Below are 27,992 nucleotides of genomic sequence, written 5' to 3' on the forward strand. Positions count from 1 at the left end.
CTGAGCACTGCCAGAGATGGAGGACCCTCATTATTGCCACCAGCAGCATAATGGGCAGTATGTAAGTAAATTAAAGGAAGGAGGATAGCTAGGTGATAGACGAAGCCAGGTGGGTGGGGAAGGCTGGACAGGAAGGAATCTGATAGGAGAGGAGAGTGGATCATAGGAGGAAGGGACGGAGGAGGGGACCCGGGGAGGGAACTGATTGGCAGGTGAGAAGAGGTAAACAGGCTAGAGTGGGGAATAGGAGGGGAGGGGAGAGGAAAAAAAATCTTTTCGCATAAGGATGGATTCAGAAAGGGCAGATCCTGTTTGACAAACTTAGAGTTCTCTGAGGACGTAATGAGTGCAGTGGATAGAGGGGAACAGGTGGATGTCGTCTACTTGGATTTCCAGAAGGCATTCGATAAGGTGCTGCACAAAGAGACTTATAAATAAAATACGGATGCATGGAGCCAGAGGAAGTGTATTAGCATGGATCGTGGATTGTTTAACCAATAGCAGGCAGAGAGTTGGTATATATGGGTGTTTCTCCGGTTGGCAGTCAGTGGCAAGCGGGGTGCTGCAGGGGTCAGTGCTGGGCCCGCAGCTGTTCACCATTTACACTGATGATTTGGAAGAGGGGACTGAGTGTAGCGTAACAAAATTTGCTGTTGACACTAAACTGAGTGGAAAAGCAAATTGTATAGAGGATGTGGAGAGTCTGCAGAGGGATATAGATAGGTTAAGTGAGTGGGCCAAAGTCTGGCAGATGGAGTACCACATTGATAAATGCGAAATCATCCTCTTTGTAAGGAATAATAGAAGAGCAGATTATTATTTAGATGGTGAAAGATTGCAGCATGTTGTTGTGCAGAGGGACTTGGGAGTGCCTGTTCATGAATTACAAAAAGTTGGCTTGCAGGTACAACAGGTTATTAAGAAGGCAAACAGAATGTTGACCTTCATTGCTAGCGGGATTGAATTCAAGAGCAGGGAGGTCATGCTGCAACTGTACAGGGTTCTGGTGAGACTACACCTGGAGTACTGTGTGCAGTTCTGGTCTCCATACTTGAGAAAGGATATACTGGCTTTGGAGACGGTGCAGAGGAGGTTCACCAGGTTGAGTCCAGAGATGACAGGGTTAACCCTATGAGGAGAGATTGAGTCGCCTGGGACTGTACTCTCTGGAATTCAGAAGAATGACAGGGGATCTTATAGAAACATACAAAATTTTGAAAGGGATAGATAAGATAGAATTAGGAAAGTTGTTTCCATTGGTAGGTGAGACTAGAACTAGGGGACATTGCCTCAAGATTCAGGGGAGAAGATTTAGGACGGAGATGAGGAGAAACTGTTTTTCCCAGAGGGAGCTGAATCTGTGGAATTCTCTGCCCAGGGAAGCAGTTGAGGCTTCTTCACTAAATATATTTAAGATACAGTTAGATAGGTTTTTACATAGTAGGGGAATTAAGGGTTATGGGGAAAAGGCAGGTAGATGGAGCTGAGTTTACGGACAGATCAGCCATGATCTTATTGAATGGCTTGGCAGGCTCGATGGGCCGGATGGCCTACTCCTGCTCCTATTTCTTATGAAATTGATATTAATGGCTAGAGGTTGGATGCTACCCAGATGGAAGTTAAGGAGTAGCTCCTCCACTCTGAGAGTGGCCTCATCTTGGCACAAGAGGTACTCATGGACCGACATGTCAGAAGGGAAATGGGAGTGGGGATTAAAGTGCTTGACCACCCGGAAGATCCACTTTTGGCGGATATAGCGGAGATGCTCTACGAAGCAGTCCCGCAATTTAGAAAGTACTAAAGCTATAACTGCAGCTAAGCTTCGACAGAGGTAAAGGCACCGAGCACTCTGCAGTTAAAAACAGAGATCTGACATGATAGCTTGAGGGAGTTTGGCAATGGGAGCTCAACATCGCTGATTGCAGACTTTAGGAACACTAGAGGTAATGAGTGTAGAATTACAAATGGGATGATGGATGAAAAGGCAGAAATGTAGACACAGGAGACTGAAGCCATAATAGGCTATTTTGCCTTTTGAGGCTGCTCTATCGTTCATAGAAACATAGGAAACCTACAGCACAATACAGGCCCTTTGGCCCACAAAGCTGTGCCGAACACGTCCTTACTTTAGAAATTACCTAGGGTTAACCCATAGCCCTCTATTTTTCTAAGCTTCTTGTATCTGTCCAGAAGTCGCTTAAAAGACCCTATCGTATCCGCCTCCACCACCGTCTCCGGCAGCCCATTCCACGTGCTCACCCCTCTCTGAGTAAAAAACTTACCCCTGACATCTTCCCTATACCTACTTCCAAGTATCTTAAAACTGTGCCCTCTCATGTTAGCCATTTCAGCCCTGGGAAAAAGCCTCTGACTAACCACATGATTATGATTGTGACTGATTCTCTATCTCAACACCTGTCTTTTATCGCCATTGTATTCTGGGTTGGGTGTAACTAGTCACGTGGATGAGGGTGTGGTAAGAGCGAAGGGAATAAGTTACGGATTCATGCTTCTCTGATCAGTTTGGAGCTGGGGACCGTTGGATGTCACATCTTTAGTTGACCACTTAGTTTAATTGCTTCAAGACTGTATGTTTTGCGAGTTGCTAATAAAGGATTTTGGAACATCATTATTGGATTGACTGGGGGGGGGGCGCGAAGAGAGATGTCATACAAGATAACTCCCCGTGTGGTCACCAGTAAGGGCATTGGCTTGTTAGAACAGCTGCTGCAACCCTATTTCTGCATTCTGTCCAATCTGCTAGATGACTTTGGAGCCGACATTGTTGACAAACAAAGTCTTGTAATCACACATTTGGAGAAATCCTGTGGGGTCCCATGAGAAGAATGAAAGATAACAGGGCAACAAATAGTCACTTTAATTGCTCTGAAATGTAGAGATGTTAAGAGCCATCATGGATGGCAAAGTGGAGATACGTCTCCACCCAAGGAGATGTAAGGCAATTCTTCCCTTCTCCAGCCTGCAGGTCACTCTTGGGCAAGCAAATAGTGTTCTGAACTGAAGTCCTCAAAGAGAGCCCGTCCAGACCCTAGTTTGGCACAGAGCCGAGTGGTGAGCTGGAACAGCCCATCCTTGCCTTGGGCCCTGACACCTACACCTCTTCAATCTGGCCCACTGCCTAAGTTTTCATCCAAGTTCAGACGCTTAAATATGCTCTGGAGCCTGGACTCTGCCGCCTCAATTTGCCCTGTACCCTAGCCTTCCTGATTCAGCCTGATACGGTCGGCCCTCCTTATCCGCGGATTCTGCATGCACGAATCACGAAAACCCGGAAATTCTCTTCCAGCACTTGTTGTTTGAGCATGTGCAAACTTTTTTTTTCTTGTAATTATTCCCTAAACAATGCAGTATAACAACCATTTTAAATAGCATTTACATTGTATTAGGTATCGTATGTAATCTAGAGATGATTTAAAGTATACGGGAGGATGTGCGAGGGTTATCGTGGATTGGGATCGAAGCTCTCTAAGTAAGTCAGAACAGGTACATCCGGTATTATTTAGTGTCAGTTAGTCAAACGTTTGTCTTAGTATATAGTGTATATTTTATCCTTCTACGAATATAAAACACTTAAGAACGTATGCTTCAGCGCCGGGCTTGGGAACGGAAGTTCTCGGGACTCGGGACAGACCGCTCCTGAGTGCGCTCTCTGCCGTGCCGGGTTGATATGGAGGATCAAAAACCCAAAACCCAATAATTAAACCACTACATTGCTTAGTAATAATTGCAGCTTTCATCGGGGCAGAGCCTTTCTCACTTTATCCTTTAAAATTGTTCCGATCGTTGACCGATGTAGCCTAACGCTTTTCCAATGACTGATGGCGTTTCACCTCTTTCCAATCACTTTATTATTTCCACTTTATTTTCAATTGTGTTCGTGATTATATTCGCAAACAGAAACACTGAGGATTCAGATTTCTGCAACCGAGTCCTAATGTCCACCGCACTGAGACAGGTTAAATAAGTTCTGAGGTTCCGCTGGGTCCTAAGGTCCACCGCATTTAGACAGGCTGAATAAGGGACTTGAGCATCCATGTATTTTGGTATCCGTGAGGAGTCCCGGAACCAATCCACCGTGGATAAGGAGGGCCGACTGTACTTAAATCGTTGTCCAGATTTAGGGTTCAGTCACTTCGATATGCCGTGGGGCCCAGACCCCGCTGCCTCAATTTGGCCTGTTCCAGACTTTAGAACATAGAACATAGAATAGTACAGCACATTACAGGCCCTTCGGCCCACAATGTTGTGCCGACCTTCAAACCCTGCCTCCCATATATCCCCCCCACCTTAAATTCCTCCATATACCTGTCTAGTAGTCTCTTAAACTTCACTAGTATAGCTGCCTCCACCACTGACTCAGGCAGTGTATTCCACACACCAACCACTCTCTGAGTAAAAAACCTTCCTCTAATATCCCCCTTGAACTTCCCTCCCCTTACCTTAAAGCCATGTCCTCTTGTACTGAGCAGTGGTGCCCTGAGGAAGAGGCACTGGCTGTCCACTCTGTCTATTCCTCTTAATATCTTGTACACCTCTATCATGTCTCCTCTCATCCTCCTTCTCTCCAAAAAGTAAAGCCCTAGCTCCCTTGGAAATGACGAGAGTTGCAACTCAGTGACTTCAAAGTGAAATAATTAGGGTGTCACAGTAGTGTAGCAGTCAGCACAACACAATTACAGCTCAGGCTGTCAAAGTTCAATTCTAGCATCCTCTGTAAGAACGTTTGTTTGTTCTTGCTGTATGCGTATGGTTTTCCTCTACATGCTCCAGTTTCCTCCCACTGTTCAAATATATACCAGTTAGTGGGTTAATTAGATATTGTAATTTTTCTTGTAATTAGGCTAGGGTTAAATCCGAAGGGTTTCTACAGCTATATTAATAGCAAAAGGATAGTGAGGGATAAAATTGGTCCCTTAGAGAATCAGAGTGGGCAGCTATGTGTGGAGCCGAAAGAGATGGGGGAGACTTTCCGATTTGGCACGGCACTTAAATTGATCGAACCCCGGGTCTTCTTCTCTCTCAACAACAGGCTCGTTGCTTCGCCTCAGTTCTGCCTCGTCCAAGGGGAAGCTATAGACTGCTACTTGCAATGATTGTTTACCAACAGAAGTATGTTTATCAAAGTATTTAGTTTTTGTCCTTGTTTCATTGGCCACCAGCCAGAAGTCACCGAGGATCACCAGTGCTGTCATAAACCACATTCTCATTCTTTAGTACATTGGCTGTTCGTCGGTCTCTGCTTTATAACTTCTATGGTTTTTATTTATTTTACAACTTATGTCATAGAAACATAGAAAGCCTACACCACAATACAGGCCCTTCTGCCCACGAAACTATGCCAAACATGTCCCTACCTTAGAAATTACCTAGGGTTACACATAGCCCTCTATTTTTCTAAGCTCCATGTACCTATCCAGAAGTCTCTTAAAAGACCCTCTCATATCCGCCTCCACCACCGTCGCCGGCAGTCCATTCCATGCACTCACCACTCTCTGTGTAAAAAACTTACCCTTGACATCTCCTCTGTATCTACTTCCAAGTACCTTAAAACTGTGCTCTCTCATGTTAGCCATTTCAGCCCCGGGGAAAAGCCTCTGACTATCCACACGATCAAAGTCTCTCAACATCTTGTACACCTCTATCAGGTCACCTCTCATCCTACTTCGCTCCAAGGAGAAAAGGCCAAGTTCACTCAACCTATTCTCATAAGGCATGCTCCCCAATCCAGGAAACATTTTTGTAAATCTCCTCTGCACTCCTTCTATAGTTTCCACATCCTTCCTGTAGTGAGGCGACAAGAATCGAGAACAGTACTCCAAGTCAGGTCTGACCAGGGTCCTATATTGTTGTAACATTACCTCTCGGCTCCTAAACTAAATCCCACGATTGATGAAGGACAACGCACCTTATGCATTCTTAACCATAGAGTGGAGCATCCTATGGACTCGGACCCAATGATCCCTCAAATCCTCCAAACTGCCAAGAGTCTTACCATTAATACTATATTCTGCTATAATATCTGACCTACCAAAATGAACCACCTCACACTTACCTAGGTTGAACTCCATCTGCCACTTTTCAGACCAGTCTTGCCTCCTATCAATGTCCCGCTGTAACCTCTGACAGCCCTCCACACTATCCACAACACCCCCAACCTTTGTGTCTTCAGCAAATTTACTAACCCATCCCTCCACTTCCTCATCCAGGTCATTTATAAAAATCACGAAGAGTAGGGGTCCCAGAACAGATCCCTGAGGCACTCCACTGGTCACCAACCTCCATGCAGAATATAACCCTTCTACAACCACTCTTTGCCTTCTGTGGGCAAGACAGCTCTGGATCCACACAAAGCAATGTCCCCTTGGATCCCATGCCTCCTGACTTTCTAAATAAGCTTTGCATGGGGTACCTTCAATAACAAACCTGATTCCAATTCTTTCATGGCTCCACCTTACATTGAGTACAAAAGAGTACTCTAATCCTCTCTCTAGTGAGCTCCATGGCTACAATTTGACGTTTAATTACCAGTAGTTACACTACCAGTGACCCGGGTTCATTTCCTGCTGATGCCTGTAAGGAGTTTGTACGTTCTTCCCCTGGATTGTGTGGGTTTCCTCCCACAGTCCAAAGATATACCCGTTGGTCATTATAAATTGTTCCATGATTAGGCTGGAGTTAAATCGGGGGGTTGCTGAGCTTGAAGGCATAGGGAAGGGCCTATCCATAAAGAAATCTTTTCACTGGTTCAAATGTTGGAGATCTTTTTAGGATTCAATTTACCATGTGAGGTCTCTGAAAACATGCAGGAAAGGGACTGAGAAACACTAAAACTAAATACCAATACAAATTTTCAAGCAAGTAAACTTTAATACTAGGGCATTATTAATGTTTCAGCATGTATCTTGCCCACATCACTCCCTCACTTTCCCCAATTTCTTTCCTCCTCCTCCCTCCCATCTGCATCCTTTCCTTCATTCATTCTCCTTCTCCACTCTAACTTCTCTTTCCCACCTCGGCAGTCAACAGTTCACACTCCGGGACTAGAAGCCCCTAGACGCCAACTCCCCATTCTTCCCTCCAGAAAAGCCTCCCAGGAGCTGACAGGACACATCCAGCGAGCAAGTGTTGGACGCGGAGAGGATTCTTCATGCATGGCAGCAGCTAAGTGAGGGGAGCTTCATCCGAGGCTGAATCCATCCCCCCCCCACCCCCCCCAATCTGTTTCTCATTCTACGGCGAATTAAATTTCAAAGTGTAAGCTGGCAGGGTTTGGGAATATTTCAGTATCCAGCCTGTTTTTCTTAATTGATTTTAAAATTTTAATCTCCTCTGAATTCCAGTCTCTACTCAAACTGATCTGAACAGGTAAATTCTAGCCCACTTTTCTTATTTACATCATGGGTTAGGAAAATTGATATTGCTTTACTGTTGTTACCTGCCAAGATATAGTGAAAAGCAAAGATGTAATGTTGAGGCTTTATAAGGCACTGGTGAGGCCTCACTTGGAGTATTCTGATCACTCATCTGAGAAAAGACGTGCTGACATCGGAGAGGGTTTGAAAGGAGGTTCACGAGAATGACTCCGAGATTGAAAGGCTCGTCACTTGATGGCTCAGCAATTCAGAAGAATGAGGGGTGACCCCATTGAAACCCTCCGAATGTCCCAAGGCTTCAGTAGACTGGATGTGGAGAGGATGCTTCCTGTGGTGGAAGAGTCTAAGACCAGAGGACACAGCCTCAGAACAGAGGGATGTTCTTTTAGAATGGAGAAGAAGAGGAGTTTCTTTAGTGAATCTGTGGAATTCATTGCTACAGGCAGCTGTGGAGGCTGTCATTGGTATATTTAAGGGAGAGGTTGATAGATTCTTGATTAGTCAGGGAAGGCAGGGATACCGGGGGTGGGAAGGCAGGAGATTGAGGCTGAGAGGGAAAATGGATCAGCCATGATGAAATGGCGGAGCAGACTCGATGGGTCAAATAGCTTCACTCTGCTCCTCCATCTTACGCTCTAAAAGCTCGTCTTGCATCCTGTTCATACAGATCACATCGCAGTGCACTGAGGTAGAACAAGGTAAAACAGTAACATTGCAGAATAAAGTGTAAAAGCTCCAGTGTGAGAAAACAATAAAGTGCAAGGTCGGAACGAAGTAGTTTGTGAGGCCAAGCACCCATCTTATCCTACAAGAAGTCCATCATGGTAACAGGGGATAGAAGCTGATCTTGAGCCTGGTGGCACATGCTCAGATGTTCACGACTTCTGCCTGATGGGAGAAGAGAACGTTTCTCCAACTGAACTTCTTAAACCTAGTCCATCTTCATCCTTATTTATGTTTGACTAAACCTTCCTGAATTCTGTTTTTCCTCCGAAGGTCTCTCTCAAAAGTCAACGTTTTCACTAGGTCAAAACTGGCCCCCTTCTGCTAGCTGAGAAAAGTTCTTTTGAATGCTTAATTTATCTCCTATATATGTTCTTCATGTTTTCTATTTGCAGTTAATTATATAGCACATGGAACAGTAAAGCTCAATACAGTCCTTCAGCCTACACTGTTGGGTTGACCTTTTAACCTAGTGGTCACCAACCCTTTTAAGCCCAAGATCCCCTACCTCGGCCTTAGTAAAAGGCAAGATTGACCCCACATCAATTAGTTACACGCACGCGCACCAGGGTAGACAAGACCGGAAGTAAAACCTCGCAACCCGGAAGTAGAAATAATATATAAACACTGGGGATACCCACCCTTTTTTTTGCACCGCAGACTGGTTTAATATTGATGATATTCTTGCGGACCGGCGGACGGGGGCGCGGTGGAGCACGACTGGAATACAGCGATTTTTGAAGCAAGTTCCTTATGTCCAGTCTATTCTAGTTTTCATGGCTCTCGGCTTCTGTCCTGCTTGCTCACGTTTTTTCCGCTGAGAAAACTCAGCGGGTTCGTCTTTAAGCGCAGGGTGCTTGGACTCAGGGTACTGAAGCAGTTTTGAGAGCTTCATTGCCTCATTAGACAGCCTCCGGGCCCGAACTCAGCCTCCCGCCAGCCCGCCTGCCGCCAGACGCCTTGGCCAGGTGCCGCTGGTCGTGGGTGGGGTGAGAGGACAATGTCAGGGCCGGAGGTCCCCATATCGGGGCCCCGGCGGTCACAGTCCGGAGAGTGCAGCTGACCGAGCAGGGAGTGTGACAAAGCGCCCACCCGCCCCCTTGTAGGATCTATCGACTGACAAATGTTTGTTTCACTAGATCGCAGCAAGGTAGCTGCTCTGATACTTATGAAACGCTGAGTCCGAATTAGGTCGTCTGCAAATATTTTAGCACCGGGTTCCCATGATCCCTATCTTCAGATCTGAAGTCACATCTTCAGATGCTCCCCATCTGAAGTCACAGATGCTTCAGAATAAAAATATATTTAAGGTGTGTACCATCCCATCACACACTCCTGGGGTCAGACACAGAGTGAATCTCCCTCCACGAGTGATCCCTGGCGCGAGGGTATCACTGTGTTTAGTCGCCTGATGACGTCGCGTGGTTGAAGTTCAACAGTGGGCTGACAGGGAATGAGGAAAAGTGCAGTTGACTCATATCGTTTCCTCGCGGCCCGGTGGTTGGGGACCACTGAAATACACTGTGTAGTGCGGGAGAGCTATACTCATGCGCACTGGACAGAAAGAACGGAACTTAAACCCCGCAACCTGGAAACAATCTCTCGACAGTATATGTGTATTTATTATTCATTTTCTTTCGGGATCATCTGGGAAAGTTTCAAAGATTGACGGGTTGGCGACCACTATTTTAACCTATTCTTAAGGACTACCTAACCCTTTGCTCCCACGCAGCCCTCCATGTGCCGATCTAGGAGTCTGTTAAATGTCCCTAATGTATCTGCTCCTACCACCACCCCAGCAGCACATTCCACATGCAAAAAAACTTGCCTCTGACATCCCTTCCCCGCCCCCCCAATACTTACCTTGAATCACCTTAAAATTATGCCTTCACATATCAGTCATTCCTCCCCTGGGAACAAGTGTCTGGCTGGCCCCTCAATCTTTGGCTCTTTGCTCGTTCGTTCTGTGCCATGTCGTATGACGTGATTGTGTTCTTTCCGTGACCATGATTGTTCTTGGCAATTTTTTTTCGACAGAAGTGGTTTGCTATTGCTTTCTTCTGGGCAGTGTCCTTCCCTGGTACTGAATTCCATAAGGGGAGGTTGTCTGTTATCACAGCATTACAGTACAGAAGAAGGAGAGGAAAGAGAAGGATGAGAGGAGATCTTATAGAAACATATAAAATTATGAAAGGGAGAGGTAAGACGGAGGCAGGAAAGTTGTTTCCACTGGTAGGTGAGGTTAGAACGAGGGGACATAGCCTCAAGATTCGGGGGAGTAGATTTAGGACGAAGATGAGGAGGAACTGCTTTTCCCAGAGGGTGGTGAATCTGTGGAATTCTCTGCCCAATGAAGCAGTGGAGGCTACCTCAGTAAATAAATTTAAGACAAGGTTGGGTAGATTTTTGCATAGTAGGGGAATTAAGGGTTATGGGGAAAAGGCAGGTGGGTGGAGATGAGTCCATGGCCAGATCAGCCATGATCTTATTGAATGGTGGGGCAGGCTCGATGGGCAAGATGGCCAACTCCTGCTCCTGTTTCTTATGTACAGAGGGGTACCACTGTACGGGGGCCTGCTCCTAATGCCTTGTTCTCATTACTACCATCAGGAAGGAAGAATGGGAGACTGACAGCACACACTCAACAATTCAGGAATAGCTTCTTCCCATCTGCCATCCGATTTCTGAATGGACATTGAACCCATGAACACTACCTCATTACCTTTTAATTTCTATTTTTGCAATACAATCGGCCCTCCTTATCTGTGGGGGATTGGTTCCGAGACACCCTGCAGATACCAAAAAACAGGGATGCTCAAGTCCCTAATTTAACATGTTTAGTGAGGTGGTCTTTAGGACCCAGCAGAACCCCGGACTTTATTTAACATGTCTCAGTGTGATGGACATTAGGACCTGGCGGCGCTGCTCTGAATCCGCAGTGTTTCTGGTCATGAAAATAAACACAATTGAAAATAAGGTGGAAGTAATAAAGCGATCGAAAAGAGGTAAAACGCCATCAGTCATTGGAAAAGCATTAGGCTACAGTCGGTCAACAATCAGAACAATTTTAATGGAGCATGTGGAAGGCCCTGCCCTGATGAAAGCTACAATTATTACTAAGCAACACAGTGGTTTAATTATTGAAATACGTTTAATTATTGAAGTATGTTTCTTAAGTATTTTATATGCATAGAAAGGTAAAATATGTACTATATACTCAGAAAAACGATTGACTAACTGATGCTAAATAATACCGGATGTACCTGTTCCGACTTCAAATCCAACTTAAAGAAGGACTCAGGAATGGAACTCATTCATAACCCGGGGACTGCCTGTACTTTTAAATCATCTCTAGATTACTTATAATACCTAATACAATGTAAATGTTATGTAAATAGTTGTTATACTGCATTGTTTAGGGAATAATGACAAGAAAAAAAATTGTCTGTACATGCTCAAACAACGAGTGCTGGAGAGGAACTTCCGGGTTTTCCCGATCCGCAATTGGTTGAATCTGCGCTTGCGGAATCTGCAGATAAGGAGGGCCGAGTGTACTTACAATTTAACTATTTAATATATAAATATTTACTATAATTCATGTTTCTCTCTATTATTATGTAATGCATTGTACTGCTGCTGCAAAGACCAATTGTTGCAATCAGTGACAAGAACAAACTACCGCTTAATGCTCTAATTATTGCTGCTGCAACGACTAATTACAGCAAGACCGCACCGACCTAACGCTATTGCGCACTTGTGGAGATACCTGCTCTGCTTGTGCAGAATTCATGACCCAGCCCCTTACAATTGCTATGCTGTCTTAAAATAGGAACTAATCTCTGTCATCAAATTCTACTTCCAGACTTGCGTCTTGTCCTTATTCTAAAGTTTATTACAATAGATGTCCGACTTACAGCTTCTTGGCCATTTCGGGGAAGTACTTAGCTTTCGTCTTGAAAACCACCTGTAATATAAAAAAAATGTTTGGTTACCTCAAAGTGTGTTGATATGATTGAGTTTAAGCTACAGACCAGAATAAGCCGAGATGGACAGCAGGCATTTCTCGCACAGAAAAGGGAACTTGTTGACTCTATCTTGCTTAAGAAATAAAGCTGAGAAATGGATATCCTGATTATATCAAGAGCAGGAAAGGAGGATTTGGTTTTCTCCATTCAGCAGCAGAATTGGACCATTTGGCCCATCGAGTCTGCTCTGCCATTTCATCATGGCTGATCCATTTTCCCTCTCAGCACCCAATCTCCTGCCTTCTCCCTGTTTCCCTTCGTGTCCGGACTAATCAAGAATCTATCAACCTCTGCCTTAAATACACACAATGACTTGGCTTCTATAGCCGCCTATCTGGCAACTTCCCCCTCCCTTCTCAGTTCTGAAAGAGGACCCGGCCTAAGTCGACTGCTTAATCTTTTCCATTGAGGGTGAGTTCCTCTGGCATTGTGTGTGTGTTGCTCTGGATTTCCGGCATCTGCAGACTCTCTGGAGTTTAGATTTCCCCAAGTTGTTTCTCATACGGAGCTAGAGAGCACTGCAGCACAGTAACAGGCCCATCGGACCATCTAATCCGTGCTGGCTTGTTATTCTGCCTAGTCCCATTGACCCGCACCTGGAACTTAGTCCTTCATACCTCTCCCAAGAATGTACTTATCCAAAACTTCTCTTAAATGCTGCAATCGAACCTGCATCCACTACTTCCAATGCAGCCTGCTTCCACACTTTCACCAGCCATTCACTGGAGATCCCCCTCAGGGGTTTCCCTTAAGTCAGGGAATCCCCGCATGGGCTCCAAGAACCACTCAGTTAATGGTAGGGGTCAATGGCATAAAAAAGGTTAGGGACCCTGCCATAAATATTTCACCTTTAACCTAAGACCTTTAAGTTCTATCTCACACAACCTCAGCGCCACTTGCTTATTTCGGTGGCAGCTGGCAAGAAATAGTGGCAGTGGTTCCTGAATCACTGTGTGATAGCTCATCTGGTTTACCCAGTGACTGGGTGGTTACCAGGAAGGTGGTTTCCGGCACAGTAATGTAAACCGATCATTGGTATCATGTTAAACGATGCAAAAGGCAGAGGAATTCAGTACCCGGACTTGTACAACTTACCCAAAGTCAAAATACTTCAAATGCTGAAAAACCAGAATGCTGGAAATGCAGAGCAACATGCTGCAACTGTACAGGGTACTGGAGTACTGTGTGCAGTTCTGGTCTCCTTACTTGAGGAAGGATATACTGGCTTTGGTGGCAGTGCAGAGGAGGTTCACCATCTTGATTCCTGTGATGAAGGGGTTAACCTATGAGGAGAGATTGAGTCACCTGGGACTATACTCTCTGGAGTTCAGAAGAATGAGAGGGGATCTTATAGAAACATACAAAATTTTGAAAGGGATAGATAAGATAGTAGGAAAGTTGTTTCCATTGGTAGGTGAGACTAGAACTAGGGGATATTGCCTCAAGATTCAGGGGAGAAGATTTAGGACGGAGATGAGGAGAAACTGTTTTTCCCAGAGAGTGGTGAATTCTCTACCCAGGGAAGCAGTTGAGGCTTCCTCACTAAATCTATTTAAGAAACAGTTAGATAGGTTTTTACATAGTAGGGGAATTAAGGGTTATGGGGAAAAGGCAGGTAGATGGAGCTGAGTGTATGGACAGATCAGCCATGATCTTATTGAATGGCGGGGCAGGCTCGATAGGCTGGATGGCCAACTCCTGCTCCTTTTTTTTTATGTTCTTATGTAACATACACAAACGCTGGGGGAGCTCAGCAGGTCAGGCAGCGTCTATGGAGAGGAATGAACAGTCAACTGCTTAGTCAGGGGTTCAGTCACAAGTCGTGACGAGAGGTCCCAAACCTGAAACATAGAATGCTTACTGCCCTGTTGAGCTGCAGCAGCAAGCTGTGTCTGTTACTCTGAATTTCCAGCATCTGCAACATCTTGTTTTGAAGGGAAAAAAAATACTCAACAGGTGAAGGGGAGAAATAAACGCTGGGTTTTCAGGTCAAAAACTTTTGTCAGAATTGAGTTCTGAACTCCACATGTCAGATATGGTTTTCTCTTGCGCCAAGATGAGGTCACCCTTAGGGTGGAGAAGCAATACAGACAGACAGACTTTATCGATCCCGAGGGAAACTGGGTTTCGTTAGTCGCACCAACCAAGAATAGTGAAGAAATATAGCAATATAAAACCATAAATAATTAAATAAGTTAATCATGCCAAGTGGAATTAAGTCCAGGACCAGCCTATTGGCTCAGGGTGTCTTACACTCCAAGGGAGGAGTTGTAAAGTTTGATGGCCACAGGCAGGAATGACTTCCTATGCGCTCAGTGTTACATCTCGGTGGAATGAGTCTCTGGCTGAATGTACTCATGTGCCTATCCAGTACATTATGGAGTGGATAGGAGACATTGTCCAAGATGGCATGCAACTTGGACAGCGTCCTCTTTTCAGACACCACCGTCAGAGAGTCCAGTTCCACCCCCACAACATCACTGGCCTTATGAATGAGTTTGTTGATTCTGTTGGTGTCTGCTACCCTCAGCCTGCTGCCCCAGCACACAACAGCAAACATGATAGCACTGGCCACCACAACCTCACAGAACATCCTCAGCACCGTCCGGCAGATGTTAAAAATACTTCATATTCCATCTGGGTAGCCTCCAACCTGATGGAATAAAAATCGATTTCTCCTTCTGTTCAAAAAAAATATCCTTCCCCTTCCACTCTTCCCCTCTCTGGGTTCTTACCTCTTCTCACCTGCCTATCACCTTCTTCTGGGTCTCCTCCTCCTTCCCTTTCTCCTATGGTCCACTCCCCTCCCCTATCAGATTCCTCTCCAGCCCTTGACCTTTTCCACCCACCTGGCTTCACCCATCACCTTCTAGCCTTCCACCCCCCCCCCCACCATTTTCCTTATCAGTTCTGAGGAAGGGGCTTGGCCTGAAACGTCGACTGTTTGTTCATTTTCATAGGCCCTGCCCGACCACTAGCATTTTGTGTCTGCCCATTGCTCTGGATTTCTAGCATCTGCAGGTTTTTGGTGCTTATGATGCTGAACTTATGCTTAGATGCGTTCAATTAACCAGCTGTCGTGGAGGGATTCATGTTTCTACTATGAGTCAATCTTAGTTCTGGGAGGTCATTGACCAGAGAATTAAACCCACGTTCTGCGAGAGTCATCAAATCACAAGATTAACTTGTTGCCCTTGCAACTGATGATATCTTTAATGGTTGATTATTTCCAGCACTTTGCCTTGTGGTGACTTCGGTGCCATGACGACCGTTCCAGCACTGAAAGCAACAGACTTTCTAAATTAAAGCACGCTGTTTGCAAAAACCAGAAAGATCCTACACACTGCATTCTCCCTCCATGCACGGTTTCAATTCAAATGATCCTCCAAGAGGCCCACAACCTTGTCGTAGGGTTTGGAGGCTTGCGTGCCTCAGTGACCCGGAGGACTATGCTGGTTGGAGTCAGGGCTTTATGCTCTGGCTCTTGGTCCGGTCACCCACGCCAAACAGGTCAAAGGGTAAAGGCCAGACTAGGAGTGGTCCACTGGTCCTCCAGGTTTGAGGATTTGTTCCAGGGTTAGCAACCCTGACTGGTAAAACAAAACTGTTACAAAAACAGCAATGAAGAATCCTTCTACACCTGAGTGCAACAGTATTCCTGAGTCTCTACCCAGGACTTGCATGACTTATATCAAACTGAGGGGAAACTACTGGCATGATAAATATTGCCAGAGATAGAGGACCTTCATTGCCTCCCTCAATGCTGGCAGCATGACGGGCAGAAGAAAGAAGTTCAAATGACGGTGGGCTGGCTCTGGTTTCAGGAACAGAGAAGATGCCAGAGGAACCCAGCAGGCTAGGCAGCATTGATGGAGGGGAATAGACAGTCACCATTTTGGACATTTCTGTGAGAGAAATATTCGCCGTTCAGCCAGGGTTATTCCAATCCGAGGCTTAAACTCAACCATCAGAACTCAGTGAAGGGTCTCAGCCTGAAATGCTGACTGTTTATTCCCCTCCAGAGAAACTGCCTGACCTGCTCTGAGGTCTGTGTGTCGGAGTCTGTGTGCCTGTGTCTGTCGCTCTGGATTTCCAGCCTCTGCAGAAACAATGGTATTTATTTTTGATCTCAGTACTTTTTGGATCAGAAATCAAGGCAGGACATGCGCCCAGCTCCTACTGGCTCTGGAGGAGTCCGAGCCAGAGCACGAACAATTGCAGCCTAGGTTGTCAGAAGCTGTACAACCCACCAACAGTAGCCTTACAGCTTCACAGGAAGACTGGCTGCCCCAGGTGAGGTACCAGCATCTGCGCGTAAGCAGATTAAAACACCCAGGGAAAACAAGTGACCAAAGAAGAGAACCCAGATTACTCAATAAAAAATTATTTGGTTGCCCTGTCCCTACTTGGCAGATAGTGGTTTTGAAATACCTAAAGCAAGTCTGATTCATATTAGCAGAGGCAAATGCAATGTTAGCGTTTCATTTCAAGGGGACTAGAATATAAAAAGGATGTAGTGCTGAGGCTTAAGTTTATAAGGTATTAGTCACACCATCTTTAGAGAATTGAGCAGCTTTGGGCCCCTTATCTAAGGAATGACGTACCGAGGTCCCACAGGAGGTTCATGTGAATTATCCCGGGAATGAAAGGGTTAACATTTGAGGAGCATTTGATGGCTCTGACCGTTTACTCACTGAAATTTAGCAGAGTAAGGGGGAAGTCTCATTTACTTTACTTTATTGTCACCAAACAATTGATACTACAGCGTACAATCATCACAGTGATATTTGTTTCTGCGCTTCGTGCTCCCCGAAGTACAAATCGAAGTAAGTATACTAAAAATTTAAATTATAGATCATAATTAGAAAATAGAAAAGGGGAAGTAAGGTAGTGCAAGTCAGGTCCGGATATTTGGAAGGTACGGCCCAGATCCGGGTCAGGATCCGTTCAACAGTCTTATCACAGTTGGAAAAAAGCTGCTCCCAAATCTGGCCGTACGAATCTTCAAGCTCCTGAACCTTCTCCCGGAGGGAAGAGGGACAAAAAGTGTGTCGGCTGGGTGGGTCGTGTCCTTGATTATCTTGGCAGCACTGCTCCGACAGCATGTGGTGTAAAGTGAGTCCAAGATGTGTGATGTGCTGGGCTATGTTCACGATCTTCTGCAGCTTATTCCGGTCCTGGACAGCACAACTTCCATACCAGGTTGTGATGCACCCTAGAAGAATGCTTTCTACGGTGCACCTATAAAAATTAGTGAGGGTTTTAGGGGATAGGCCAAATTTCTTCAGCTTTCTCAGGAAGTAAAGGAGCTGGTGGGCCTTCTTGGCAGTGGACTCTGCTTGGTTAGACCAAGTCAGGTCATTTGTGATATTCACCCCGAGGAACTTAAAGCTTTTGACCTGTTCCACCTGTGCACCACCGATGTAGATGGGGTTGTGCGGTCCGCTACTCCTTCTAGCCTAACTCATTAACCCATCTCATTCTAGCCTAACAAATATTAAGAGGGCTAGATACAGCAGACGTGGGAGAGGATGTTTCCTTTACTGAGGGACCAGAGGGCTCAGCTTCAGGAAGGAAGGGTGTCCCTTTAGAACAGAGGTGAGGAGGAACTTCTTTAGCCGGAGGCTGGTGAATTTGTGGAATTCGTTGCCACAGATGGCTGTGGAGACAAGATCATCGGATGTATTTAAAGTGGAGATTGGTAGGTTTATTTATAAGGGTGTCAAAAGGTTGGAGAATGGGGTTGAGAGGGTTAATAAATCAGCCATCAATGAATGGCAGAGCAGACTCGAGAGGCCAAATAGCTTAAATCTGTTCTTATGTTCTTAAGAGATTGCAACAATATAATTATTAACCACAGTTGAGATCCTGAAAGCACTGACAGCCATTTCCCTAATGCACACGGTAACATCGGCAAGTGCAGTCCCAGAAGAAGGCTTCTGAGCAAGAAATGCGGCAGGGCACCGTGGTTGTGACCAGGCCAGTAATTCCGACGTGCCAGTTACCAATCCAGAGATACGAGCTCGGATCTCACAGCAGCTGGCAGATTTAACATCATTAATTAAACAATAGAAAGCTGGCAATCATTGTCAGTAATGATGACCACATACCAGCAGGATGTGGAAAAAAACCTTCGGGGAAGGAATCCTGGCCTACTTACAACTCCAGATCCACAGCAATAAAGGCTGATGCATACCAGCCACCTAAACTAGCCTAGGAAAGGTAAAATTTGCCTTGCCTGCAAATTTGATGCTCCCTGAATGAATTACATAAAAATATTCAAGATAACAGTATCCGATCATTTATTTTAAAATCCATTTCTGGTGCTTACAGGCTGTTCATGCCTTTCAATACAATTGTGACTGTATAGAAAGTGAGGCACCTTTGAAATGAACTATTCTGGAATACTCTGAAAAAAGAAAGTTTATTAACTTAAAGTAACACACACACACACACACACACACACACACACACACACACAGAGTAAATGCTGGTGGAACTCAGCAGTTCAGGCAGAATCTATGGAAAGAATTAAACAGTCAATGTTTCCGGTAGAGACCCTCATTGGGATTCGGTCTTTATCCCTCTCCACTGATGTCGTCTGACCTGCTGAATTCCACCAGCATTTTGTGTGTGAGAATTCCAGTATCTTGTGTTTATCATCATTACATGCTGCGAGATTGTATTTTTACTGATATTCTATGCACGCTTGTTGTCTTGTGTGTGTGAGGACTGGGCCTCGAGCTGCGCCCGGGGCTGGCGCACTCCCCTAGGGGCATGGCCCCAGGCTGGAGTCGTTGCTGTAGCTCGGCAGGAGCCAGGCTCTACTGTGGACAACTCTGGATTGACGTCACGAGTTTTGGGACTCTTACTGTGATATTGTGATACTATTTGTGCTTGCCATCTTGTGTGTACTCTGTGTTGTGTCGGTACAGTTGACTCTCCTTATCCGCGGGGGATTGGTTCCGGGACCCCTCATGGATACTAAAATTCACAGATGCTCAAGGCCCTCATTCAACCTGTCTCAATGCGGTAGACCTTAGGACCCAGCGGAACCCCAGACCTTATTTAACCTGTTTCAATGCTGTGGATATTAGGACCTGGCGCCAGAGCTCTGAATGCACAGTGTTTCTGTTTGCAAAAACAACCACGATCATGATTGAAAATAAAGTAATTGGAAATAATAAAGCGATCGGAAAGAGGTGAAACGCCATCGGTCATTGGAAAATGTTAGACTACGTCGGTCACCGATCGGAACAACTTTAAAGGATAAAGTGAGAAAGGCTCTGCCCCGATGAAAGCGACAATTATTACTAAGCAATGCAGTGGTTTAATCATTGGGTTTTGGGGTTTTAATCCTCCACATCAACTCGTCACAGTGGAGAGCGCACTGGGGAACGATCTGTCCCGAGTCCCGAGAACTTTCGTTCCTGAGCCCGGTGCTGAAACATATGTTCTTAAGTGTTTTATATGCATAGAAAGGTAAAATGTATACTATATACTAAGACAAACGTTTGACTAACTGACGCTAAATACTGATGTACCTGTTCCGACTTACTTAGTAAGAGAACTTCCAATTTTTTTCTATCCCGATCCACGATAACCCACACACATCCTCCCGTATACTTTAAATCATCTCTAGATTACTTACGATACCTAATACAATGTAAATACTATGTAAAATGGTTGTTACACTGCATTGTTTAGGGAATAATGACAAGAAAAAAAAGTCTGTACATGCTCGAAGAACGAGTGCTGGAAGAGCACTTCTGGGTTTTCGCGATTCGCAGTTGGTTGAATTCGTGCGTGCGGAATCCGCGGATAAGGAGGGCCGACTGTATCGTGTTTTGCACCTTGACCCCGGAGTACCACTGTCTCATCTGGCTGTATTCATGAGTATTTATGTACGGTTAAATGACAATTAAACTTGAATTGAATTGAATAGACACAAATCTTTTTGTTTAGATAAATAAAATGGGAGAGTGGATTTTACAGCGCTGATTTGGCTCTGGATTAGGAAGGGATAAACAGATTAGAAAAGGTAAGCTCCACTGTTGATCTTCTGAAAACAGGTGGAACGGCCCTTGAAGTGGACAGATGCTTTGTTAGTATGCAAATATTCTCCCCCAGGAAAATAATTAGATTTACACTGTGAATTAATATGTCTGGTTCACACAAATGATTTCTGAAACACTGATGCAACGTGCAGCAAATTTGCATTTAAAGTTCACATCTGTTTCTAAGCTCTCAATGGTCTGGGACCAGAGTACATAGAATTGCTTCCGTTTTTTAATCCTGATCGAGCTCTCAGGTTTTCTTCTGCCGGTCTCCCTCAATAGAAAATTGGCAGGTCAGCTTTTTTCTTTAAAACTACGCTCTTAAACTGTTGAACTCAAAACTATAAGGGATGCAGACTCAGTTAGCGCTTTTAAGCGCCAGCTCAAAACCAATTCGTGTAACCTCTCTTTTAAATAAATGGCCTGGAAGATCATCGGGGACACCAGTCACCCCACCCGTAAACTGTTTTAGCTGCTTCCGTCTGGCAAATGGTACTGCAGTATTAAAGCCAGGACCAACAGGCTACGGGACAGCTTCTTTCTACAAGCCGTTAGACTTATAAATTCACATGCCTGCACACTGCAACAGTCATAATGCAAAGATTTTCACTCCCTAACGTTGTGGGATGGATGCAAGTTTTAAATAAATTCAATATTAATGAACATCTCTTTGTCTTTCACTTCTATGTTTGCACTTTATTGCAATGTGAAGCACTTTGAACTTTGTTTGAAAAGTGCTCTTTAAGTAAGTTTTCAGACCTCTGAAATAAAGAGGAACAATTTGCCTGTGATATTTTCAATTCTAAATTGTTGATAAAGACTGCAATGACCTTCCTTCCACGTGTCTTTAAGGATGGAGTCTTTAATGTTTGAGTGTTAACTGAGGAAAGGTAATGAGTGGTAATTTGAGAACCTGGATCTAAAGATTTCTATTTCCTGGCCCTGCTGAATAAAACTTGCTGCACAATTAGCTACGTAATTACAGCAGGCCTGATTCCACAAACCAATTTCCTAACCTGGAGGGGGAAAGGAAGATCACAGTTGTTCTAAAAGCAAACCTCAAGAGGGCTGATCACACTCACCTGAGCAAAGTACGTGTTCATGAGGCTGAGGGTGAAGAACTGCAGGCACACTGGGAAGCAGTACAGTAACCAGAAGGAGAAGGGGCCCAGAGAGTTGGCTTTGATAATGTCCCTGAAGTAGAAGGAGAACAGCGTTGTCCTCAGGGCAGCCCACAGGAGGCACAAGAGGAGGAAGACCGTCTGGTAGCTGAACTTCTTGTGTTTGTAGTGTAAAACCAGCCACAGCTGGACGTAGACCAGGAGGAAAAGGAGTCCGTAAAGTGCAGTGTAAACAGTAGTCAGTCCCAGAGTCACGGAGGGCGGTATAGCAGGCTGCAGGGGCTGTGGGCTTACGGTGCTGGTCTGAGAACCCACTTGAGACGTTTCCATCTTCAGGTCTAGTGAGCAATCAACTAGGAGGGAAAAAAAATCATCAGTTTGAACCTTTGACTTTATTTTTTTAATCAGTGACCTAAGAGATAAAAAAGCAGATACCGCCAGTGGGATGGAGCATCTTTACCTGTCCTACCCCAAACCGAAGTTCAGAAAATACAGCTTAAGACTACAATGTGAGAAGAGGTGGGGTTAGCAAGGGCCACTGCACAGGATCAGGAAAAGCTGCATGAAGTTGCACACTCAGCCAGCTCCATCATGGGTACTAGCCTACACGAGGAAATCTGCAGATGCTGGAAATTCAAACAACACTCACAAAATGCTGGTGGAACACAGCAGGCCAGGCAGCATCTATACGGAGAAGCACTGTCAACGTTTTGGGCCGAGACCCATCGTTACAACTAACTGAAAGGAAAGATAGTAAAACATTTGAAAGTAGTGGGGAGGGGGGAAAATGCGAAATGATAGGAGAAGACCGGAGGGGGTGGGGTGAAGCTGAGAGCCGGAAAGGTGATTGGCGAAAGGGATACAGAGCTGGAAAAGGGAAACGATCACGGGACAGGAGGCCTCAGGAGAAAGAAAGGGGGAGGGGAGCACCAGAGGGAGATGGAGAACAGGCAGGGTGATGGGCAGAGAGAGAAAAAAACAAACAACTAAATATGTCAGGGATGGGGTAAGAAGGGGAGGAGGGGCATTAACGGAAGTTAGAGAAGTTAATGTTCATGCCATCAGGTTGGAGGCTACCCAGACGGAATATAAGGTGTTGTTCCTCCAACCTGAGTGTGGCTTCATCTTGACAGTAGAGGACGCCATGGATAGACATCAGAATGGGAATGGGACGTGGAATTAAAATGTGTGGCCACTGGGAGATCCTGCGTTCTCTGGCAGACTGAGCGTTGGTGTTCAGCGAAACAGTCTCCCAGTCTGCGTTGGGTCTCACCGATATATAAAAGGCCACACCGGGAGCACTGAAGCACGGGTACTAGCCTCCTCAGTATCCAGGACATCTTCAAAAGGCAGTGCCTCAAAAAGGCGGCATTCATCATAAAGGACCCCCATCACCGAGGACATGCCCTCTTCTCATTTTTACCATCAAAGTGGGGGCACAGGAGCCTAAAGACACACACTTGTGTTGTAATAGAATGTAACAGGCCCTTCCAGTGCCCAGCAATTCCCCCCATTTAATCCTCCTGGCCTAACCACAGGACAATTTACAATGATCGATTAGCCTACCAACCAGTGCTTCTTTGGACAGTGGGAGGAAACTGGAGCACCCAGAGGAAACCAGCGTGGTCACGGGGAGAACATACAAACTCCTTACAGGCAGTGGCAGGAATTGAACCCAGATCGCTGGCACTGTAAAGCGTTGTGCTAACCAATACGCTGCTGTGCTGTATATACGTATGTACAAATATATACATTCATGTATATATGCATGCATAAACACAGCATTAAAAACTCAGGAAGAACATTTTTCATTAATTGAAGTCTTCTAAAGGGAGCTAGATATGCACTTAAGGGAATGTAATTAGCTTGGCTTTGGGGGAGTAGGGAAGTGCAGGATAATTCCAGGAATGAAAGGGTTAACGTGTGAGGAACATCAGACAGCTCTTGGGCTGTATTCCCTGGAGTTCAGAAGAATTGTCGGGGGGTGGGGGGGGGGAGGTGATCTCACAGAAACAGTTCATCAAACTACAACTCCTGCCTCGGAGCCAATAGGCTGGTCCTGGACTTACTTCCACTTGGCATGATTAACTTATTATGATTTAATTATTTACGGTTTTATATTGCTATATTTCTTCACTATTCTTGGTTGGTGCGGCTGTAACGAAACCCAATTTCCCTCAGGATCAATAAAGTATATCTGTCTGAATGTTAAAAGGCCTGAACAGATTAGATATGGCAAAGTTATCTCCCATGGCAGGGGAGTCTTGGAAAAGAGGGCACAACTTTAGGATTGAAGGAAGACCATTTAGAACTGAGATGCGGAGAAATTACTTCAGTCAGTGGGTTTTAAATCTGTGGAATTTGTTGCCATGAGAGGCTGTGCAGGCCAAGTCATAAGGCAGAGTTAGATAGGTTCTTGATTAGCCAGGGCACCAAAGGGTATGGGGAATGCGGCAGGGGAGTGGGGATGACTGGAAGAATTGGATCAGCCTATGATTGAATGGCGGAGCAGACTCGATGGGCCGAATGGCCTACTTCTGCTCCTACATCTTATGGTCTTATAATATGACTGGTAGGATTGCTCTGCGATAAACTTCCGCTCAGCTCCCTTGGGAGAATGGTTTCCTTATGCGCTCTACCAATTTTATGACGCTTGTACCAATAAACACACAACTTCATTACCAACTTCAAGACTTAATTCCTTCTGAAAACAAAAAGCCTTCTGATCAGTGTGGTCTGGAGTTGAGCGACTGCAACCTCAGCAAACCTATGGAGAGGAATAAACATTTGACATTGCGGGCTGAGCCCCTTCATCAGGAAAGGAAGCGCCGACTGTTTATTCCCCTCTATGAATGCTGCTCGACCTATTGACCTCCCCCAGCATACTGTGTGTGTATTACTCTGGATCTCCAGCACCTGCAGAATCTCTTGTGTTTATGATGGCTCGGGGAAGTAGCTCTCACTTGCTGCTACAAAACCCGTTATGGCTCAGTCAGTCAAGAGCAAGGCTCCCCACCTCCAGAGGAAGACTTCCAGCTAACCAGACTCCTGAAGCCCTTCCCCATTCTACACTTTTTGCTTCTGGAAATGTAGACCTGCCACTGCTGGGCACGAAGAGAAGTTGGAAAAGCAGTGCTCGGTGTCAGTGCTTCCTGACGGCCCACACCAGCTGTTCCGCAGACTTGGTGCCAGCCCTCTAAAGCTGGCGAGTGCTGCGTTGCTGGCAATGGAGAAGGACAAACTGGATCTGGCCCTCAGGTGCAAAATTAATGAATGCTGAAATGTCATCAGCACCAGGTATTACACTGTGGGCATTCTTCCATTACTGCTGCCAATGACTGCATCAGATTGATTTCCAATTAAGGAACGTAGAACATTACAGCACAATATGGGCCCATCCTCTCATGGTGTTGTGCTGACCTTTTAACTTACAGCAAGATTAATTTCCTTGAAGGGGACTAATACTTTGTTGTGGTTCGGAGGCTTGCATGCCCTGAGGTCCTGGAGAGCTATGTTGGCTGGAGTCAGGGCTTTGTGCTTTGTGGTAGGGTCGCCCTTGCCAAACAGGTCAAAGTGTAGAGGCCAAACTAACAGTGTCCACTAGCCCTCCAGGTTTGTGGGTTCAGCTCAGGGCTAACAACCCTGCATGGTAAAGCAAAATTGCTACGGAAGCAACAATGACGAATCCTTCCCTGTCTGAGTATGACGGTATTCCCGAGTCTCCACCCGGGACTTGCACGACTGACAGTAGTGAAAACCAAGAGGAAGCTACTGACATGATGAAGGAAGCCCTGAACACCACCAGAGATGGAGGACCTTCACTGCTGTTCCAAATGCCAGCGGTGTCATGGGCAGTTAAAAAAGATTTCTCTCCCCCCTTTCCTCCCACAAGTGATCACATCCGTTCATAACCACCCTATCAACTTGAGTAACAGCTTAAGAAGGCTTCCAACAGTCTGGGGACTGAGTTCAAGAGCTGCGAGGTAATGTTGCAGCTCTATAAACTTCAGGCCAGACCACACTTGGAACATTGGTGAGCGCCTACGTAGTTTAGGCAACTGCTTCGCCAAGCATCTTTGCACCATTCACCACCACGTGCGGGATCTCCCGGTGGCCAGCCATTCCACTTCAAGTTCTCATTTAGATTTGTTGGTCCGTGGCCCCCCCTACTGTCAGGGTGAGACTACACTCAGGTTGGAGGAGCAACATGTTATATTCCAAAATGCTGGTGCAACGCAGCAGGCCAGGCAGCATCTATAGGAAGAAGCACTGTCGACGTTTCGGGCTGACACCCTTCGTTAGTCCCTTTTGCCAATCAACTTCCCAGCTCTTAGCTTCAGCCCATCCCCCTCAGGTCTTCTATCATTTCGCATCTCCCCCTTCCCCCACTTCTTTCAAATCTCTTACTATCTTTCCTTTCAGTAAGTCCTGACGAAGGGTCTCGGCCCAAACCGTCGACAGCGCTTCTCCTTATAGATGCTGCCTGGCCTGCTGCGTTCCACCAGCATTTTGTGTGTGTTGCTTGAATTTCCAGCATCTGCAGATCTCCTCGTGTTTGCATGTAATATTCCATCTGGGCAGCCTCCAACCTGATGGCATGTATAGCCATTTCTCAAACTTTCAGCGATACCAACCACCCGCCCCCCCCCCCACACCACTCTCCTTCGCCACATCTCCTTACCTGCCTTTCATCTCCCTTTGGTATTTCCTCCCCCTTGCCTTTCTTCCATGGTCTGTTCTTTCTCAACAGATTCCCCCATCTCCAGCCCTTTATCTTGTTCACCAACTTCCCAGCTCTTTACTTCACCCCTCTCCCTCTCTCAGTTCCACCTATCACCTGCCACCTTGTACTTCTTCCTCCCCTCCCCCCACCTTCACACTCTTCTTTCTCCCCTTCCTTTCCAGTCCTGAAGAAGAGTCTCGGGCCGCAACGTCGACTCTTATCCACAGACCTTCTGAGTCCCTCCAGCATTTTGTGTGCACGTCACCTTGGATTTCCAGCATCTGCAGATTTTCCTTGTATTTGGAGCATTGTATTCTGTTCTGGACTCCTCGTTATAGGAAGTATGTGCAGATACAGCTGGCCCGTTTTTCGAACATTCGCTTTGCGACAACTCGCTGTTACGAAAGACCTACATTAGTACCTGTTTTCGCTAACCAAAGAGGATTCTCACTTTTACGAAAAAAAGACGCCCACTTAATACGTGTGTTTACCCTGACCAAGACTACAATGACCATGAAACCTTGTACGGGCAGTTGTGTGCGCATGCGTGTACATGCCAATTTTTTTCCTCCAAATCGACTTTGGCTCGCTGTCTCCCCGATTTTGATAAATGAAACTACACTGTACAGACAATATTTCTACTTTATATAGCTGCGTCTTTATCATATCATTCCTGCTTTTACTATAAGTTTGTGTTATTTTAGGTTTTATGTGTTATTTGGTAGGTTATTTTTTGGGGTCTGGGAATGCTCAAAAATTTTTCCCATATAAAATAATGGTAATTGCTTCTTCGCTTTATGACATTTTGGTTTACAAACGGTTTCATAGGAACACTCTACCTTCGGATTGCGGGGGAAACCTTTACCTAGATTTGTAGAATTTTAAATACGCTATCTTGAGAAGTGAGTAGCTTAAAAATTATCCAAGTGCCCAGGGCAATCTACAGGCAAAAGAGATTCTGCTGATGCCGGAAACATTGAGGAACACACACAAAACACTGGAGGAACTCAGCAATGTGTGTGTGTGTGTGTGTGTGTGTGTGTGTGTGTGTGTGTGTGTGTGTGTGTGTGTGTTGCACAATTTGATTACACTCTCATTATATTGGTCACATGGGGGTTTCTCAGAAATGGTCGGTGGCTTGGGAATACCTGAAGCCTTGTATGTGAACAGCAGAGTGACACCGGAGAGATCTTTTCCTATTTTCTTTCCTTATGTTCAGCTGTGGCCGAGCTCCGCCGGGAACGAGTTGCCTTGGTCTCAAATAGTACAATTAAAAGCAGCTTGTGAAAAACGATGCTTCTTCGCAGTTTCTGCCGGTCTGCTTCTACCCTTCACACCCACCTTGCCCCCAGTAAAAGGGAAGTAAAATTGTTCTGCTGATGGAGTGTGTCAATGGTAACAGTATATCATTTGGTCCCATCCTAGTGTGGGTGAGCAGTTATTGAGCCAGGACTGGAATCCTCCGCTTGACTGCTGAAATCAGACGAGTCCTTCCTTGAGGGTCACTTTCGTCCAGATGTCTTTAACACAACACAGATTTATTGGCATTCAGTTGCCGGCCGGCACGCCACTCTGTTGCCTGTTAAATAAAAGGGAAACACCTTTTACTTCTTTACAAGCCCGAAGTTAAGAATCTGCACCAATACACAGTAGTAAAATAAGCATATTTAAAACTGACGCATTTTGATATTGTGAAATTTACTATTGTTGGAGGCAGCAAATTATAGACATAACAAGGTCTGCAGATGCTAGAAATCCAAAGCAACACACATAAAATGGTGGAGGAACTCAGCAGGCCAGGCAGCATCTATGGAAACAAGTAGATAGTCAACGTTTTGGGCTGAGACTCTTCAGGACTGAGAAGGGGGAAGATGCCTGAATAAAAGAAGGGGTGGGGGAAGGGGAAAAGTGGCTAGCTGGAGAGTGATTGGTAAAGCCAGGTGGGTGGG

General features: G+C 45.5%; 1 protein-coding gene across 6 annotated transcripts in view; it reads right to left on the reverse strand.

The window, feature by feature from the left end:
- The window catches only part of LOC132384016 (G protein-coupled receptor 137Ba-like), a 103,728-nt gene that overhangs the window by 36,462 nt on the left and 39,274 nt on the right, over positions 1-27,992 (reverse strand). For 4 of the 6 annotated variants that reach the window (XM_059955288.1, XM_059955292.1, XM_059955287.1 and 1 more), the window contains exons 2-4: positions 27,385-27,622; positions 21,282-21,673; positions 12,032-12,081 (exon numbers count right to left, since the gene is read on the reverse strand). In XM_059955288.1, the coding sequence (XP_059811271.1) occupies positions 12,032-12,081; positions 21,282-21,673; positions 27,385-27,463 (521 nt within the window). In that variant the 5' untranslated portion in view covers positions 27,464-27,622. Of the gene's footprint in view, positions 1-12,031; positions 12,082-21,281; positions 21,674-27,191; positions 27,623-27,992 lie in introns of all 6 variants that reach the window. The other 2 variants (XM_059955290.1, XM_059955291.1) reach the window with 2 other exon arrangements.

Source organism: Hypanus sabinus, chromosome 31 (assembly GCF_030144855.1).
Source record: "Hypanus sabinus isolate sHypSab1 chromosome 31, sHypSab1.hap1, whole genome shotgun sequence".
In the NCBI taxonomy this organism is placed as follows: domain Eukaryota; kingdom Metazoa; phylum Chordata; class Chondrichthyes; order Myliobatiformes; family Dasyatidae; genus Hypanus; species Hypanus sabinus.